The following is an 18,998-nucleotide window of genomic DNA, read 5'->3' on the forward strand; positions in this document are numbered from 1 at the left end:
CAATAAGCTAAGAAGTGTGTAGTGCTAAAGTAGTAGCACTTCAGTCTCTGCTCTTGCAACTCATTTATTTTTCATGGAAAAAAAATCTCCACTGTTTAAAGGAATAAGGGTTGAGTATGAAGTACTGGATTAAGAGTTTAGTTCTAGGACTTAATTTAAAAAAAAAATCCTTATTGAAGCATGCTACAGGAACTCTGGTTAAAAGCACTTTATTGATTACAATTATCAATTCACATATTTCACAAAGCAACTATACAAATAAAGGAATCACTGTAAAAGATCCAAGAATACTGTTAAATCATGGCACAAGTCCATATAAAGTTTAAAGCTCATATAAGAGGCTTTAATCTAGCATGTTTACTTTTTCCACAATCAGAGTACTGACATCCATAGTCACTGGTCACAAGTAGGAACTAAGTGAACAGAAACGTTTTCAAATGCCTTAACAGGAAAATATTTTAACCAGTTTTAAAGACACTTAGCTATGGGTGCCTTTGGATAAGAAAAGATGTTCAGATGCCTTTTTTGAAAAGAAAACAATTGGATAGAGCACCATTGTGTAAAAGACAGAAAAAGCTTGAAATACTCTACCGTGTGCATCACTAACTTAAAAAACACTGTATCATGTCAGTTTTGAGTACATTTAATATCAGTTGAAACAATAGATTTTTTTCCATAATGCTGCACTATATTATATTTTACAAAACCAGTCATTGGATTTTAAGAAAAAAATTCTTTTAGGAAATTTTATCAACATGCAAAAAACTTGGCTAAATATAAGGTGCACCATCAATCTGATTAATAAATTTTTGAAGCAAAAATGCTATAGCTTAGATGTTCAACAAACCATTTTATTGCATGCCTATTGTAACCCTTAAAAAACAGCACTAATATTAGAGGCATCGCATGAACAAAACTAGTAAATCTAAATTCGGCTTATCCAATTTGTCTCATTTATTGTGCCGCTCTTTCTCATAAAAAAGATGAGGTAAACAAAAATTTAAAAGGCTGGGGATGCAGCTCAGTGGTGCCGCGTCTGCCTGGCAAGCACCAGGTCCTGAGTTCCATCATTGGTACAAAAAAAAAAAAGAAAAAAAAAAGGTGCTTTTAAAAATGGTAACGAGAATCACTTTACAAAGGGAAAGGAAAGGAGGTGAATAGAGTTCTTAAGTGTTTTTTAAAAGCTGACTCACCCTAAAGATTCTTGAAACATTCATCCCTAAAATGACAGGCCCATTTAGGGATTGTTTATTTATTTCTAAGTTAAACTAACCAACCATAAGCATCAAGTATTATAGGTTATAATTTAAAATCTGACATTCACATCAAATCATAAATTGTCCTGAGCATTTTCACTTTTATAACAGTCTTAAGTATTTAAGACATCACTAGTGTTAGAAGAGGCTGGTTGCTGGTTATATAACTGCCACAATATTTTTCAGCAATAAAAATTTATTTTGTTGCCTGGAGAAAAGTCAGTGTCATTACTCTCAGATTAAACTTCCTTAACATACTCCAGAAGCTCTGTGACCATTATCCCAAGACTAGTTGTGTTCATTGGCTTGTGTAAGTCTAAAACTGCTTACCAGCTTTTCTTGCTGTTGACATACTGAGCCAAAATCTTTGCCTCTATGACTCTGGAATCCAATCTGGTGTGTCGACTGAAATTCTGAGCTAGGAAGAGAACTTAAGTTTGATTCTACCAGCATTCACATCAAATCATAAGTTTCCCTGAATGTTTTCGGGGAAATGAGACCTATCAAAGCGGAGGAGATAGGCCTGCTGACCGCAGGACCTGCTTTGGAAAGCAGAGTGGGATGATTAAACAAGCCATGTGGTGATCTTGTTTCAGAAAAGAACATATGCCTTTAAAATTCTCTTGCCAGAGCAGTGTGTGGTGGCTCATGCCCATAGTTCCCAACTCGGGAGGCTAAAGCAGGATTGTCTGGCCAGCCTGGGCAATATGGCAATACCCTATTTCCAAAAAAAACAGATCTCAAAATGTACTCATTTTTGACATGACATAGAATCTTCTGAGGTACATTATGTTTAAATGTTTTTGTTTCATGGTGCTGGGGACCTAACCCAGGGCCTTGCACTTGTTTGGCAAGTGCTATACTACCGAGCTACAGCCCCAGCCTATGTTAAAATGTAAAGAAAAATTAAGAGGCACAAGAAAACTAATGTTCCTCGTGATACAAATTCTTTGAATCTGGTCATATTTTTAAATCTTGAAAATCTTAAAATCAAAACTACACATTGTGGATACAAATTATACACTCAATGAGCTGGGGATGTAGCTCAGTGGTGCCGTACCTGCCTGGCAAGCACAAAGTCCTGAGTTTCATCCTCAGTACCGAAAAAAAAAAATTATATGCTCATTGATTTCAGGAAATCTTATGAGCAACAACAGAATTAGACAATCAGCAGAACTCAAACTGTAAGTAAATAAACTTGGCAACTGGAATCCCTATTAGTAGAAGAGAAAGTTTAATTACTGCAGTAGTGAAAATACTTTGCCACCAATTGGTCCTTGGTACAATTAGCTACCATATTAAACAGTGGTTACTTTTTGGTTGTCTAGTACATATTATAGGAATCACTTTAAATTCCTCCAAACTTTAATAACAAAATGTCATTTAAAATGTTAAGACAATTGAATTCTAGTCTTGTTTTGTGCCTTTCTATATTACAGTAACGAGATACTGTCTACATATATGTATAAAATGTGTGTGTGTGTCTATGGTTATTGACACAACAGAAATGCTGTCTTGAACTGGAATTTGGGATGAATTGCTGAACCCCATATTTTGGAAATGAATATTTTCTTTTTAAATGTGCCCTATTTCAAAGAGCTGCTCTTTATGAAGTGATATAAATAGTTCACAAATACACATTAATAGCAAACAGTTCACAGAACTCCTAACCACAAGACAAATACACATTTATACCTAACATCTACAGAATTCTGTTTTGGTCCTACATTGCCCCTATCCATTTTATTCTATTTCTAGTATCAACTGACCTTAATTAATACTGCTTTCACTATAGTTGATGCACAATCTCAGCATATGTACAATATAAAGATGAAATAAGTAAAATTTATCTTAGGATTACAGGTGATCAAGTTAACTATCTGAATAATAACAGTTTACTAAGTTACAAAACAACGCATTTCTATATATCAGAATGACATATGACTTCACATCAAGCAAGACTTAAGTAGTCTGTCAGTCACTTACATTTTTCTAGGAGAGAGAAAACCAGAGAGGAAACGTATCTTTGTTTGAATTGAGGAGTGGGAACATTCTACTAATAGTTGATATTATAGTGGAAGGATGTCTTGGTATATTCCTGGCTCCTTTGAAAACTGCTTTAGGAATTTGGCTTTAAAGTTGCATCACTGAGATTTAGATATTTTGTGAAGCAAAACCACATAGAAACCAATTATTACAAGCAAGCAAAAAGCTTAAATGTTTCATTTTAGGAAAGGTGCGGGCTGGATAGTTTAAATAAATTCAGGGTTTTTGTGTAGTTCAGGTTGGCCTTGAACTCACCTACATAGCCCAGGCTGGCACTGAACTCACAGCAATCCTGCCTCAGCTTCCAATTTCTGGGATTACAAGCGTGTGCCACCATTAATTTTATATTACACAAAATTCATAAAGCTACCTTGTTAGAACCGGATAACAAACCATTGCTAGCAAATGGTCAATTTTTATATTTCTCAAAAATGTTACTCCTGTCCCAGTGTTTCCTGTCTAGATGTTACTAGTAGAGAACACTAGGTAAGATTCTTCAGATGGATGGAGAGAAAACCTAGGTGTTTATTGAACTTCTAAACTATAAGTGTACTCTAAAAACCTCTCCAGTGGTTTAGAGTACACAAAAGTGTTGACTGATCATGACCAGGCTTTTAAAGTGCCAAGAATTATATATATGCTGGTACTTAAATTTTATTAATGTAATAAATTCTAATGAAATTTCCTAGGTATGTCCAAAACATCAGAGTGTAATCTTTATTGTCTGGCGTTTGCGTTAGGACTGAAAATGATCACTTGTGTAGAATGATATGGGAAAGGAAGCACAAGAAACTAACAACTTTTTTCAGAGGTACCTCACCTATCAACATTATTAATTAGTTTTCTGGAGACAGGGTCTTGGTATGTAGTTCACTATAGATCCTAGGCTGGCCTCGAATTCACAGTAACCTACCTCAGTCTCTTGAATGCTGGGATTATAGGCGAGTACCACCATGTTGACAGTACTCATAAACATTAAGTGGTTGGTTAGAATTCAAGTGGACCCCCTTAAATGTAGCACATACGTCCTATCACTTCCATTTACTATGAGGCCTGATTCTTGCATTATATAACTCAAAGACATTTCTTGTATATACAAAATTTAAAATGTAGTTCTTAACAAAAAGTAAAACACCATGGGCAGCTGCTATAAAATGTATATTCTTGCTTTTAAAAAAAAAGCAAAAATTTATCAAGGTTAAATTAAACTGACTCTTCAAATTAACAAATAACCCTGGTCCTTTTGATCTCATCAGGCACCCTGCCTTGTTTTTCCTTCCACTTTTTTTTTGTAGTTTACTGAAAGCTTTTTGTATTTAATATAGTAATAAAAATCTTCACCTGCAAATACAAGGTAGAATTTGTTTTCACAGCTATAGGCTGTAGCATTGATTTCTCCAGATATCAATGGAGAACAGAAAAAAAAAAAAAACCAAAAACATGGCATTGTTAATTCCAGATTCTAAGAAAACTGTCCCAGGAGCCTGTTGCCACAGCCATGCCATCATCAGTTACACCTAAACAGCTTACACGGTTGTCATGACCAGCAAGGACACCTTTAAAAACAAAACAAAAAACCAAGTTAACACCTGTAATTTTAGAATTGAACAAGTATGTATATCTAGAAGCACTCTTTTGGCGGAGGGTGGTTGTGTGGTGAGGTAGACTTGCTATGTGGCCCAGGCCAGCCTCAGACTCAGAGCAGTTCTCCCACTTTAGCTTCTAGTGCTAGGATTATAAGTGCACAACCATACTCAACTTGAAAATGGTTCTTAGAAATGAGTTCCAGCCAGGTGTGGTGGCACATGTTCGTAATCCCTGCACTTGGGAGGGGGATTGCTACGAGTTTGAGACCAACCTGGGTGACACTGCATTCAAGGCCACCCTGAACTACACAGCAAGACAAAAAGTCTCAAAAACAAAAAACATCTTTTAAAAGGCTAGGGTATAGGTCAGGGGTGGAACATTTGTGCCTAGCAGCACACAGCCTTGGGTTCAATCCCTAACACCACAAGGGGGAAAAAAAGGTTCATTTACTATCCAGCACAACTGATAAAAATGGATTGATTCAAAGACAAAACTGGCAGAAAGCCTGAGGGTTCTTAGTAAGTATGTAGAGTTAAGAATATAAACCAAAAAATTAACTCTAGAGAATACAAAAAAAATCTATAGCAAAAGAAGTATAATACATATTGCTCAGTAGTACTTTTAAAAGCATAATTATATAAACACTGATCATTGCTCTTGTAGCCTACTGAATGTAAGCAAAACTTATTACATGGGAAAAACTGGAGAACAGGAGAGATGTGGCTGTGTAAAGCAGGGACATTAACGTCAAACCCTTGTCATCTATAATGGGTCAAGGGATAAAGCCCAAAAGAAATAACAAAAATCAAATACCAGCAATCGGGCATTTTATTTGAGATGAAAGTAAATAAATTTTTGTGCGTGTGTGTGTGTGTGTGTGTGTGTGTGTGGTAACGGGGATCGAACTTGGGCTCTTGTGTTTGCAAGGGAGGCAGAGGAACCACTAAGCCAATTCTCTGAACTGAAAGTAAATAATTTAAAAAGATTAAAATTGCTACTTTGAGGGCCAGGGATTTAGCTCAGCGGTTCGGTGGCCTGCTTTGCAAGCACAAGAACCCGAGTTCAATCTCCGGTACCGAAAAAAAAAATGCTACTTTGAGAAGTAGAAAATACGGATGGGGTCAAAGGTAACAAATGAAAATCAGTATGGAGATTCCTCAAGAACAAAAAAATACATTTTTTTTACATATGACCCAGCTATTCCCCTTCTAGGTGCCTTCCTGAAAGAGTTAAAGACATCATATTACATATATGCATATCCATGTTTATAGCAGCACAACTCAACTCAAAACAGCTATATCTGTCCATATGTCTGTCTATCAGATGAATGGATAAAGAAAATGAGGTATTCACACACAGTGGAGTATTACTCTACTATAAAGGAGGATAAATGAGTCGTGTAGGAAAGTGGATGCCCCTCCATACCACAGTGTTAAATGAAGTATATCAGGCACACAAGCTTAAATATTGTATGGTTTCTCATAGGAGAAACTGGAGCAAAATAAAAGATAATAGGAAACAAGGAAGACAGATCGTTCTCAGATGGGAAGGGGACCAGGAAATGGAGGGAGGAGAAGGGGTAGTAAAAAGAATTACCATATGTATGTACTTGTACTAAGGCCCAGCAATGAATGTAATCCTTATGTGCTGCAAACATACTAATATTTATACATCTTTAAAGGTAACAAAGTATATAAAACCATTTGATTCCTTAAATACAGTTTTTTAAGTTTGATTTTTAAAAAATTAAAAATCACTCTGTAAACACAGTCCTCAGTTATGTGTATTCTAATTTTATATATATATTTTTTCTTATTTCAGTTATGTGTATTCTAATTTTATATATATATATATATTTTTTTTTTTTCTTATTTTATCCCCCACCCACACTACCGTAATACTTTGGAAGCTGCAGGGGAGAACTAAGGATGAGGCTGAGGGAAGACAACAGATCTGTGTCCTGTCCCTTCCAAGATCTGTTCTGAAGAAAAGCAACCCACAGCAGCTACAACATTCCCTATATGGTTGTAAGAAAAGCATGATTTACAAAAGGACCATACTGAGTAGTACTCATTTATCTTTATACCCAAATTTACTGGAATTTACTCACTCTTCAGAAAACAAAAATAAAAATACACACCAAGGATTGTAACTGCGCTGAAAGGGTAAGGACAGGAACCCTCATAAGCACCTCCAGGTTAACCATTTTCCACAGTGCCTGGATGTCCACGGAACCCAGAAAATGACCCACAGAACACCCTTGCTCCCGCCAATCAGAAGTGCGTGCAGACTTACTAACCTGCACGATCTCCTTTCAGCGTGTCCCACACATTGCAATTGAAATCATCATAACCAGCTAGCAGGAGACGCCCACTTTTTGAGAAAGCTACTGAAGTGATCCCACAGATTATGTTGTCATGAGAATACAGTAACAACTCTTGGTCTGCACGAAGGTCAAAGAGCCGGCAAGTAGCATCATCGGAGCCAGTGGCAAAGGCATATCCATTTGGGAAAAACTGCGAAGAAAAGCAGCAAAGACATATTGCACAGATGCCCACAAAACACTTAGGCTTACATGGTGTTACTAAACTCTGGTGTGAGGCTTTTTAACAGAATTCCAACTCTGCTTACCGTGTGAGTGACTGCAGGGCACTGATGATTTTTACAAAATATTTTTTTTCATTTTGAGACAGGGCCTTGCTGTGCTACCCAAACTATCTTTGAACTTTATCCTCCTGCCTCGGCTTTCCAAACCCAGTATTTTTCTTTTTTCAGTTCTCTGTGCTGGGAATTGAATTCAGGGCCTCACACATGTTGGCAAACACTCCACACTGAGCCACCCCCCCACCCAGCCCTAGAGTTTTAAAATAAGTTTGGAGGATAGTCAGTCAGTGAAATGTATTTCCACTTGTTAAAACTAAATATTGCCATGTAGGTGGTAGCACATGCTGTCATCTCAGAAAAGACAGAGGATCATGACTTTGAGGCTAGTCTGGACTATATTAGCAAGATCCCATCTCAAAAAACAAAAAGAACCTAAGTATTCTTCACCTGTAAACTTTTGTGATTTTCTTCATAAAGATATAAACAACTTTTGATACATTTATAATTATTGTTGCTACTTGTAATAGGATTTTCTTCCTATACTCTAACAAATCCAGAAAATACACTGAACTTTTGCTTGTGATTTCTAGATAACAGCATATAATTTTGGGGGGGTACCGGGGACTGAACTCGGGACCTTCCGCTTGTGAGGCAGGCAATGGAACCACTGAGCTAAATTCCCAGCCCACTGAACACGGAATTTAAAATAATTTTTTTCTACATTCTAATGTAACTGTTATGTCAATTTTGGATCTAATTATACAGACTGATGGTTTCAGATGGATTTACATAGTTATGTTGCTCATGGTGGTTAACACCTATAATCCCCGAACTCAAGAGGCTGATGCAGGAGGATCACTAGTAATTTTAGCCAGCCTGAATCACACAGTGAGACCATGTCTCAAACAAACTAAATAAATAAGGTGACAATTGGTATTACTGTACTGTTATTCTCTGTAAGGAGAATGCCTCCATTGTATCTCATTAAGAAGTTCTACAAGGGCTGGGGATTTAGCTCAATGGTGCCCCTGCCTGCCTCACAAGCACAAAGTCCCCAGTTCAATTCCCAGTACCAAAATAAATAAATAGATAAAAGTTCTACAGTCAGGGTGCTACTGTGGGCAGGCGATGTGTTAACAGGCTCTTGGAAATACAAATACTTTTTAATGCGCTTTAAGATGGTTAAAGCCTGGCTCCCAGTGGAGATGATTCTTCCATACCCAATGAGGAAATGCTTTTCCTTTTCAAATTCCCAGAAGGCTTATGAAGTAAGTCGCTGCCATGATTTTTTCCTTCTACCCACCAAGCATGCCATCATCTATCATCCTGGTTGACCGTGAACTTGGAGAAGGTCCTTCTTCATAAAGACTTCACCCCACCGGAAGTGCCCACTGGAGTGTTCCTGACCACTTTCTTCCATTTTAACATCCAACAAAATACTCTCTGTGCTCCTTTGCAGGAAATGCAACACTACACCATTTGCACCCATTTTATGGGCAGCATAAACGGAGCCTGTTCTCTATTACAGAAGAAAACAGAAAAGCCTACAACACAGAGCAAAACACCCAATTCAGTAAATCTTTCTTTAGTGTGGGGTGTAGTAAGCAAATACTCTGAATACTCTGTTCAAGAGATGACCATATATCCCACTTTGCCCAGGGAGGTCCCCACTTATGCCTATCTTACTAAAATCACTTAACAGCTCACTCTGTTAAATTCAAAATCTTCCTGGTTGAGATGGCATAGTATAGATATTTACCTTACCAGTACCATTAACTGGTTTTGATTGCCTGGGAGTCTGAGATGGCTGTCAGAACTAGGGGAAATACATGTTTGTAATATATTCAAACAAATTATAAAACACTCAAGGGAAATACTTCAGACATAAATAGATTCTACATAGTTGTGCGTAACACTGACTTTTCTTTTTGAGACAGGATATTGCTATTCTAGTTTAGGCTGGTTCTGAACTCACTGATGGTATGTAGGCCAGGCTGGAACAGAACATGCAATGATCCTCCTGCCCCAACTTCTCGAATTCTGGGACTACAGGCATGCACCACCACTCCTGGATTAAAAATCATCATTTTTTAAAACAAAAGAAATGGATATTTGCTTTTTATGTACTGCCTTTTTAGTATCTGAAACACTGATAAACTGATGTGGTAAACCTCATTAACAGATTTCCTAATGGTAAATCCTCACACTTCTAGAACTAATCTTCCTTGATGATGGTGTGTTTTTACTTTGGCTCCTGGATGGATTTAGTTTGCTAAAATATTTTTGAGATTTTTGCTATGTTTTGGTTTTGGTTTTTGATTTTTTTGAGAGTGGGTCTTGCTATGTAGTTCAGGTTGGCCTTTAAGCCACTATGCAGCCCAGTGTAGCCTCAAATTTGTAGTGATGCTCCTGCCACAGACTCCCTGAGTGCTAGGACTACAGGTGTGTGCTACCACACCAGACTTTTCCTGAGGTATTTTAAACTAGTTATAGTTTCTCAATGTGCTTGATAAACATCACTGTAACACGGTTATGACACAGAGACTGCAGGGATGGGGGACAGGCAGAATCCTGGGCCCTGAACCCCTTACTAATTAAAAGTGTACTTGTGTTTGTCTCCTAAGGCAGTTATGGACTTAAAAATGTTTGGTGGTGGTGCACACCTGTAATCCCAACACTCGGGAGGCTGAGGCAGAAGGATTGCTGTGAGTTCAAGACCAGCCTGGGCTACATGGTGAGTTCCAGGTCAGTCTCAGCTACATATAGTGAGACCCTGTCTCAAAAAAAAAAAAAAAGTTTTTTTCCCCTAAAAACTAGGACTCTTCACTTGGGCCTACAAATGTCCAATAGATAACTAAAGGCAGAATAAGGCTTGACCTTCATTTTATATCCTTTGGTACTGTAAGTCTTTGGTCAAAGCCTTTCTCAGCTCTACATATGGGTATTTGGATCATTTAGGGAATGTTTATCTAAAAGTTGTCAAAACAGGGCCAGGGATTTAGCTCAATGGCACCACCACAGGCCTCACCAAGTGCAAGGTTGAGTTCGATCCCGGTACAAAAAAATAAATAAATAAAATAAAGGTTGTCAAAACAAAGTTGCTTATCCCTGAATTTACATGCTTTCATCTCCCTTCAAGACCACGGACCTCAAGATAAGAGGTTTACAGAGAAATCCAACTGTGCCTTTCTCCTCACCCTGTGATCACAGGGATGCCAGGAACAGTGGAGCTCCCCATGGCCAAGCCCACCACACACAGACACTTCCGGGGAACAGAAGCACCCTTCAAGCTGAGAGGATTCTGGAGCTGGAAACCAGGACTGGGACAGTGCTCAATAGACCCCAGGCCACCACCTCTAATCCTCAGAGCTGGCCTTCTCCTATGTGTGTGGCCTGTCTGGTCCCCTTCACTGAACCACTCAAGCTGGAGTCTTCAACTATTTTTCTTCTTCTCCTTTGTTAAGAGTAGGACTAATTTCTCTCACCTCCTCAAGCTAAGGTATCTTACCATTTTCTCTTATTTTGTAAGGAAAGTTTGTCCTGTATATCTGTGCTTTAGTTTGAATTTCCATTATTGCTAAAAGGATCATTTTGTCATTAAAAATGTCACTGTTAAAAAAAAATATATATATATGTGTGTATGTATCTTTTTGTTTGTTTATTTAATGAGACAGCATATAAGCATTACTTCAGGTTGGTCTTGAACTCACTGTGTGGCCCAGGCTGGCCTTGAACTTTCAATGCTCCTCCTACCTCAGCCTCCCAAGTGCTAGTATTATAAGCATGAGCCACCACGCCCAGCACAATGTTAACTATTTTTAAGTGTACTTTACCCAACTAAGAAACATCATTCATCTTCTTACATACTACTTTTATCTGGAAAAATTTACTTGCAGTTATCTGGGTTTTTAAAATATGAAGTAGCTCAAATAATTTATACCATTTACTAAGCATATAACACATAATTTCATTTAGTCTCCACACCATTCTTTGAAGCAGGTGGTTTTATCCATTTTAAAAACTGAGGAATCTGAGACTAGGAAAGTTCAGCAGCTTAGTCTCACACAGCTGCTAAATGGCAGAACTAATATCTGATCCTAGATTGAGCTAATTTCAGATTCAGACTTTTTTCTCATCTAAACATACTGCTGTGCACATCCACGAGCTGCCTATTTGCTCCAGGATTGACCTATCCAGCCAATTTTGGAAATAAAACCTGTATTTCATATATTATTTATTTTATTTATTTATTTTTTTTGTGGTACTGGGGATCGAGCTCAGGTCCTTGTGCTTGCGAGGCAGGCCACCAAACTGCTGAGCTAAATCCCCAGCCCCTGTATTTCATTTATAAATAAAGTTCTAGCAGTGGTGGCGAACCTTGGCATATGTGCTGCAGTAGGCTGTTGGAATCATTCAAAACTTTAAAAGGTTTACCATCACTGGCAGAGAGCTACATAATAAACCTTTTTCTCAAACCCTTATTATTTAGGCATTCAATGTTATATAGAGCACATACTGTAAGGGTCCTTGAAATAAATTCTGTTAAAATCATGCAAAAAAAATTCAACACTTTTTGGCTAGGGATTTAGCTCAGTGGTTCCGCCGCCTGCCTCACAAGCGCAAGGTCCTTAGTCTGATTCCCAGTCAAACTTTACATACAGAATGAATTTTCTTTAAAATGCCATTTACTTACACTGACAGCATTAATGTCGGAGACATGGCCTGTGAAGGACTGTCTGCACATCCCATCTCGAATGTCCCATAGCTTGGAAGAGGCGTCACAAGCACCAGAAACAAAAGTCCGCATGTCAGGACTAAGAGAGAGACTCATCACATCTCCAGAATGCCCAGTGAATGTGGTGGTTTGCTGGGCGGTTTCAATGTCCCACAAAGCACTATAAATTAAAAGCAAGCAAAAATACTTAATGACCATTATCTCGTAGTACCTACTGACATCCTCAACCCCAAGGCAATTGTCTTCTGAATAAACTTACCAGGTTGTATCTCCTGAACTTGTAACAATTTGGCTGTCATCTAAAAATCGACAGCAGGACAAATAGCCTACAGCATAGAGAGTAGCAAATTTTAGGTTATCATTGATCAAATAACTCAATTACTATATTATTTGTAAAAACAGATCTGGACAAGAGTTTACAAGATCTATAGTTCTGATTTAAATTATTCTAACTCTATGCTGTCTGCAACTAAATTTTGTCAACACTTATGAGGCACTTAATCTGTCAACAACACTAGGTACTCTGATAGTGTCAGAGTGACCAAGACATCTGTCATCTAAGTTACCTAGGGAGGAGCCACCAAAATTATGGTCAGTATTTACAAGTTAGTGTTTTCCTAATTCATGGTAATTTCTGCTTTTTTATTACCACTCATCCATTAGCCAACTGAGCACGATTAGACACAAACCCTCAATTAGCACATTCTAGGGATCAAGTAAGGCTAAGCAGGGAAGAATGGTACTTCTTGAGACTCACCCGTATGACCAGGCAACTCCCGGCTCACCCTCACGTTCCCCTCTCTAGTCTTCAAGTTATATATAGAGCAGATGTTGTCCAAGCCGCCACAAGCAACATAGTTACCAGAAGGAGCATATGCACAGGTCATCACCCAGGAGGACCGCAGGGGAATAGCATGCATCTGTGAATTGTTTATAAAGTTATTTCTTTTTCAAATTTTTCTTCTAAACATCTGTAATAAATATTGCTAAAAATTAAGTATATCTAAGAAAAGTCAAAGGAAAAGTATAATGGCCTGACAAAGTAAACAATGAAAATCAAAATACCAATGCACATAAAAATGCTTTTTAATATTTTCTGTATTATCAAGTCATTAGAAGAAGTGAAGTGCTCTTTTTGGAAATGATTCCTTGAATAGAAGCAATGACACAAAGATGTTTCAATGCTATTATAGCTTGAGTCTAGATGGCCCCCCAGCCTCACGTGATCACAGGTGGGGCTTGGAGGTGGCTAGAGTATGTGATGCTGGGATCAAGGGTGTGAAGCTGGAATTGATTCATAGTGCAATGCTAGGGTTAGGCTGACCCATGCTGTGTGTAAGTGCTACCTGCCTTAATGGTAGGTAGCCTGGATAAGACATAATGGGCAGGAAGAGGGCTGCTGCTTGTCACTTGCTGCTTCTTTGGCATTTTGTTACCTTTGCCTGCCATGAATTGTTTCTCCTCTACAACCTCCCTCTGCCACGCCACCCTACCTTAGAGCCAGCCAACTATGAACTACAAACTGTGAGCTATAATAAACCTTTCCTCCTTTGGGTGTCAGGTATTTTGTCTCAGCAATGATAAAAGTAAGACAAATGCTAATACAGCCATTTGAAAATTTAAGTGTAAAATATTAAAGATTTGAGCCAGGCATGGTGGTGCACACCTGTAAACCCAGCACTTGGGAGGCTGAGTACCTGAGGCAGGAGGGTTGCCATGAGTTCAAGGCCAGCCTGGACTACACAGTGAGATCCTCTCTCAAAAAACAAATAAACAAACAAAAGTTAAAGGTTATAGTAAAATTCTTTTTATAGCAGTGCTCAAAAGAGGAACTTCTTCCAGCATAATGCTAAACAATAAAAAGGGAAATAATTAACAAATATCAGGGTCAATTCAAATGGTTCCTCCATTAAGAGGTAACACTAGGGCCAGGGATTTAGCTCAGTGGTTCCACTGACTGCCTTGCAAGTGCAAGGACCCGAGTTCAATCCCCGGCACCACAAAAAAAAAAAAAAAAAAAAAAAAAAAAAAAGAGGTAACACTAGCATTATTTTAGTAATGGGTGTTCTGGAATCAAATTCAAACAATAGTGAGAGGGTTTTGCATTGTTTCAGTCACATTTGACTGGTGCCTTTTTATCCAACCCCAATAATCTGCAGGTTGTATGGAAAGACTGAAGTGTGTAGGTATGTTAAGTCTAAGTGGTCTGTGCAAGATACCAACACACTGCATAAACGCTGCTGTGCTCTTAACCTACAGTAACATTTTTAAAGTGTACTTTTTGGTTTTGTTTTAGGAAAATGTAGTTGAAGGAGACATGCTTGGTGCCATTTAACATAGAAAAGCTGTTATTGTCTTAGCTAGCTTTAAACTCTCAATCAGACTGCGGGCTGGTTCAGTAATAGAGCACTTCCCCAACATACCCCTGGCACTGGGTTTGATCCCAGTACAGCTGAAAGAAAAAAGTCAGGCTGAAGTTATCATTTTATGAAATACTATTTTCAAATGCTTACTAAAATATTGCTATGTGGACTGGGGATTTAGCTCAGTGGCACCATATCTGCCTGACAAATGCAAGATCCTGAGTTCAATCCTCAGTACCAAAAAAAAAAGTGCGATGTATACAGAGATCATAAAGGTATGTGATTTGTGAAAGAATATTCATAGTTTTTCCACTGCCACTCAACAACTTTAAATCAGTAATTCCTTGCAGTGGATGCATTAAGAGAATCCAATCTTCCACTACCAAACAATACAAACAAGCTATACTTTGCCTACATCCTATCTTCTAAGCAGTCCAGAAGCACAGATCAGTGCCTGGAGGGGGCCAGGGAAGGGCCTCATGCTAACCATTTAGCTCTTCCACAATTAGAAATGAACACCAGGGTCATTTCATAGCAGGAAATAGGAATTTTGAAAAATTCATTTATGCATAAAAATGGCACATTTAGAATCCAAAAATGGAATATAAGATTCAAGTAAAAATAATATTAATGTACTTCATCCTTGGGAATAAAAAAGGGATATATATATATACTAAAGAGACACTCTAGATAAAAAAAAAATAGGTTTATCTCAGAAGGCAATTAAAGTTTGAAACAAGAATAAAAAACAGAAATGGTTGACAGCAAACCAAATACAAGATTATTTAAAAGAATGATTGAAAAATTCTACCTTATTTGTTGTATAGCTATCCCAAATAATTAATTTTCCATCTTGGGAAGCACTGACTAGGAGCCTGGAGAAACAAACACAAAAAAAATTTGATAACAACTTCCAAGAAAAAGAGTTTAAGTTAGTTATATATGACATTAGTGCAAGAAAGTTTAGAAAATAAAAATACAGTTTTTCTAATAGAAACTGGATACTAAAAATATTCTAATATTTTAAAAAATATACACTGTGTACCATAAATTTTGAGCATAAACTTAGCAACTCCCTGAACATGTCTTTGGTTATGTCTCAATTTCTCCATGGTGACAACATTGCAGCTGTTATTCAAGGCTTTCGTAGATCTTAGCTGACTGGTTTACTGTATACAATCTACCTAATGACAACAGAGAACACAGAGGCCTACAGTCATACTTCAGCTGAGAGCCTCTGGCTGCTGCGCAGTGTGACAAGTATACAAGGCACATCTCTTGCTCACAAGGCCTCTACCATCTAGTGGAGCAGAGACATTCAAGGATCCTTATAATAAATCAAATTGAAATTGCCAAAAGACTCGTATAAAAGAAATACTGTGGGAGAGTAAAAGAGGAATGAATAACTGAGTTGAATTAATTAAAAAATGCATCTTGAAAAATGCATTTTGGAGAGCTAAAGATGGAGAAGTCTGTATTCTCGAAGGAGAGTACGTATGACCGATGATAAGTGGGTGTTCCAGGAATTGTGAATCTTTCAGTTGTGTAGAGTTCGAGAGAAACCGGAGGAATATGCTGAGAAAATCAGACAGATCAAACTGCAGAAAGTTCTGTTTACTAGGCTAAGGAGTATGAATCCTTAAGTAAATAATACTAGTCAATGAAATCTTCCTGGAATTTTGTTTTTTACGATGACATAAAATTCAAAAAATACAAAAGGATCTACAGCTTAAAAAAAAAAAAAAAAACAAAAACCAAAAAACAGACCTTGTTATGCCCTACTCCCCAGCCTCTCAGTTCCCTTCCCTAAAGATAAACAACAACATAGGTTATTTGTGTTATAGATTTCACTTGTTTTTACCAAAAGGAAAAGATAATGGTGGAATACGGGATAAAATCTAAGAACAATTTTTCAAAATTCAACTGGCATTATCAGTACATGAGATTAGTAAGGAAGGAGCTGATAATCAGACAATGTGAAATAGGTTCCTGGGTGATTCTTGTTTTTGAGAACATTTTTGAGAGCAAAGCAAAGAACCGACATTGTTTCAAGTGGTTGGATTTGCTGTGTCAACAAGACAAATTATCTTTATCTTAAAAAATTTTAAGAAAAATGTAACTTTGCCCTAGCTTTATGTCATCAATTGTATAATTTTATCTATCTTCTAAGAGGTACATGCTCTATATTCATATATTCACCTATCCCATTTATATCAGAGAACATTAAGAAGGCAGGCTTCCTCTTTAAAATCTTAGTGTTGCCTAGAAGCAGATGATAAAACATGTGGGACTATTTTTCTTCCAGAGGTACTGAAGGTTTTTTTTTTTTGCTTTTCCTTAGACTGCATCCCATATTCCACCATTAGCTTTTCCTTTTGGTAAAAACAAGTGCAATCTGTAACACTAGTAGTATTTCATTGACTAGTAGTATTCAAAAAGATTAACCAAATTGGGTGAAGTGGGTGAAGGGAGGGCGGGGGTATGGGGAAAAACAAGAACCAAGACATATCATGTAAAAGTACAAGATTCCAATAACAAATGTAACTGTGTTATTTGCTTTATATGTACCAATAAAATTAATGGGGGGGGAAGATTAAGCAAATTAAAGGAACAAGTCAGCCACTGTGAGAGCAGGCAGACCTGCTATTGCCAAACACTGGGAAAAACACAGGCTGTACCGCCACCCTAGGGACAAAGTGAATAGTGGTGACCGAACCATTTAAACTGCAAGCTGGGTATGAGCCAGATGAGTGCTTGTGCACTTGTGGAGGCTGACACCACACATCAGGAACTTGCATTTATAAGTTGTGTTGGAGGTAAAGTTTCATGTAATCCAACCTTTGTGAATTTAGGAAAGAAACAGCAATATTCACTAACTTGCACAGAGAAGATGTTCAATGAGTATTTTTATATTAATTGAAGTTTCAAGGTTACTAATATTTCAACTGCTGTGGGTATATTAAAAAGCATAATATCCACTGCAAAGAAATGAAATCCTCTCCTAAACTGCTTTTCAGATCATTTGATAAAGGATTTTTTTGAGGTAAAAGTTTTTAACTTTCAGGGGTGGGGGTGTAGAACAGCAAAAAAGCCCTTGCCTAGCAAGCACGATCCCCAGTTTGATGCAGAGAGACCCCCCCCCAACTTCAAAGAGTTTCAGTATTCTCAGTGAAAGCCTGGATGCGTTTTCTACAAGCACTTAGTATAGTTTGTAAAGAAAAAGAACAAATAGTGATTCTTAAGAAAAAATAATTCTTCTGACAGTTTGAAAATGAGAGGCACAAACCTTGAGTCATATCCCCAGTGCATAGCATAGATTTTGGCGAGGTGGCCCCTCAGCGTACGTCTTGTTCGCATCTGTATTCGACCCACAGAGTCCATATTTGATGTGATCTTTGTAAGGCAACAAAAAAATTATTCTTTACCTTCAATATAGTTCATGAGATTATTTCAACTAGAAACAACTGGTAAGTAAAAAAGCCATAAAATTTATAGTAAGATAATATAATTAATATATAATTCCACAGAATCATGGCATCAAAATATTGCTCGTGAAAAACTGATTATTTAAAATAAGCCTACATGCTATCATAGGTAAGAATATTTTGTCAGACTATTAACTAAAAAGAGTAGATATACCTCTTTAGAAACCAACCATACTAGAGGCTAGATTGGGTAGACGGGACAGAGGGAGACTGGGCAATGGGTCCCACAGTAGAGTTACAGAAGATAAACAGATTCTGTGGCACAGTAGGGTAACCATGGTTTACAATAACCTATTTTATTTTATAAAAAATTGACACAAGTTCAAAGCTTCCCAACAAAAAGAAATGAGAGGGAAAAGCTAATTACCCTGATTTGATCTTCGCACAAGAGATATATATAAAATTATCACATTGTACCATTATGTGTCAATTAAGAAAAAGTAAAAAGCCACAAAGAAAAATCTAGTAGTACATGATCAAAGAACATTTACACATTCCTTGTATAAGAAAACCTGCTTCATATGCATATAGCACATAAAATGTCCTTAAAGTGATCAATATTAATTTAACAAATCTTCCTATGAGTTGCTATAAGAAAAACTAATTGTGATATACCAAAGGGAATAAAAACTCCTTAAAACAGTACAATCTAGATGAATCTACATATTTTTATAGCATTTATTTTTTTCAACAGGGTTCTATTTTAAGAGTGTGTTTGTATATACACATACACATATATGTACATATATATGGGGGGATTGAGATAGGGTCTCACTATGTAGTTGAGACTGAACTGGAACTTACTATGTAGCCCAGGCTGTTCTCAAACTCACAGAGATCCTCCTGCCTCAGCCTCCCAAGTGCTGGGATTACAGACATGCGCCACCATGCCCAGCATTTTTTTTTTTTTTTTTTTTTTTTT

The 18,998-nt window shown here is 37.4% G+C and overlaps 1 protein-coding gene across 1 annotated transcript in view; it reads right to left on the minus strand.

Moving 5' to 3' along the window:
* Window positions 1-2,085: 2,085 nt before the first annotated feature.
* Gnb4 (G protein subunit beta 4) overlaps window positions 2,086-18,998 on the minus strand; it is a 42,491-nt gene continuing 25,578 nt past the window's right edge. The window contains exons 4-10 of the mRNA XM_010632453.3: window positions 17,878-17,984; window positions 15,403-15,466; window positions 12,986-13,148; window positions 12,488-12,554; window positions 12,187-12,388; window positions 7,189-7,405; window positions 2,086-4,858 (exon numbers count right to left, since the gene is read on the minus strand). Coding sequence (XP_010630755.1) covers window positions 4,752-4,858; window positions 7,189-7,405; window positions 12,187-12,388; window positions 12,488-12,554; window positions 12,986-13,148; window positions 15,403-15,466; window positions 17,878-17,984 — 927 coding nt within the window. The 3' untranslated portion in view covers window positions 2,086-4,751. The remainder of the gene's footprint in view (window positions 4,859-7,188; window positions 7,406-12,186; window positions 12,389-12,487; window positions 12,555-12,985; window positions 13,149-15,402; window positions 15,467-17,877; window positions 17,985-18,998) is intronic.

Source organism: Fukomys damarensis, unplaced genomic scaffold (assembly GCF_012274545.1).
Source record: "Fukomys damarensis isolate Sample0158 unplaced genomic scaffold, DMR_v1.0_HiC HiC_scaffold_12, whole genome shotgun sequence".
Classification (NCBI taxonomy): Eukaryota; Metazoa; Chordata; class Mammalia; order Rodentia; family Bathyergidae; genus Fukomys; species Fukomys damarensis.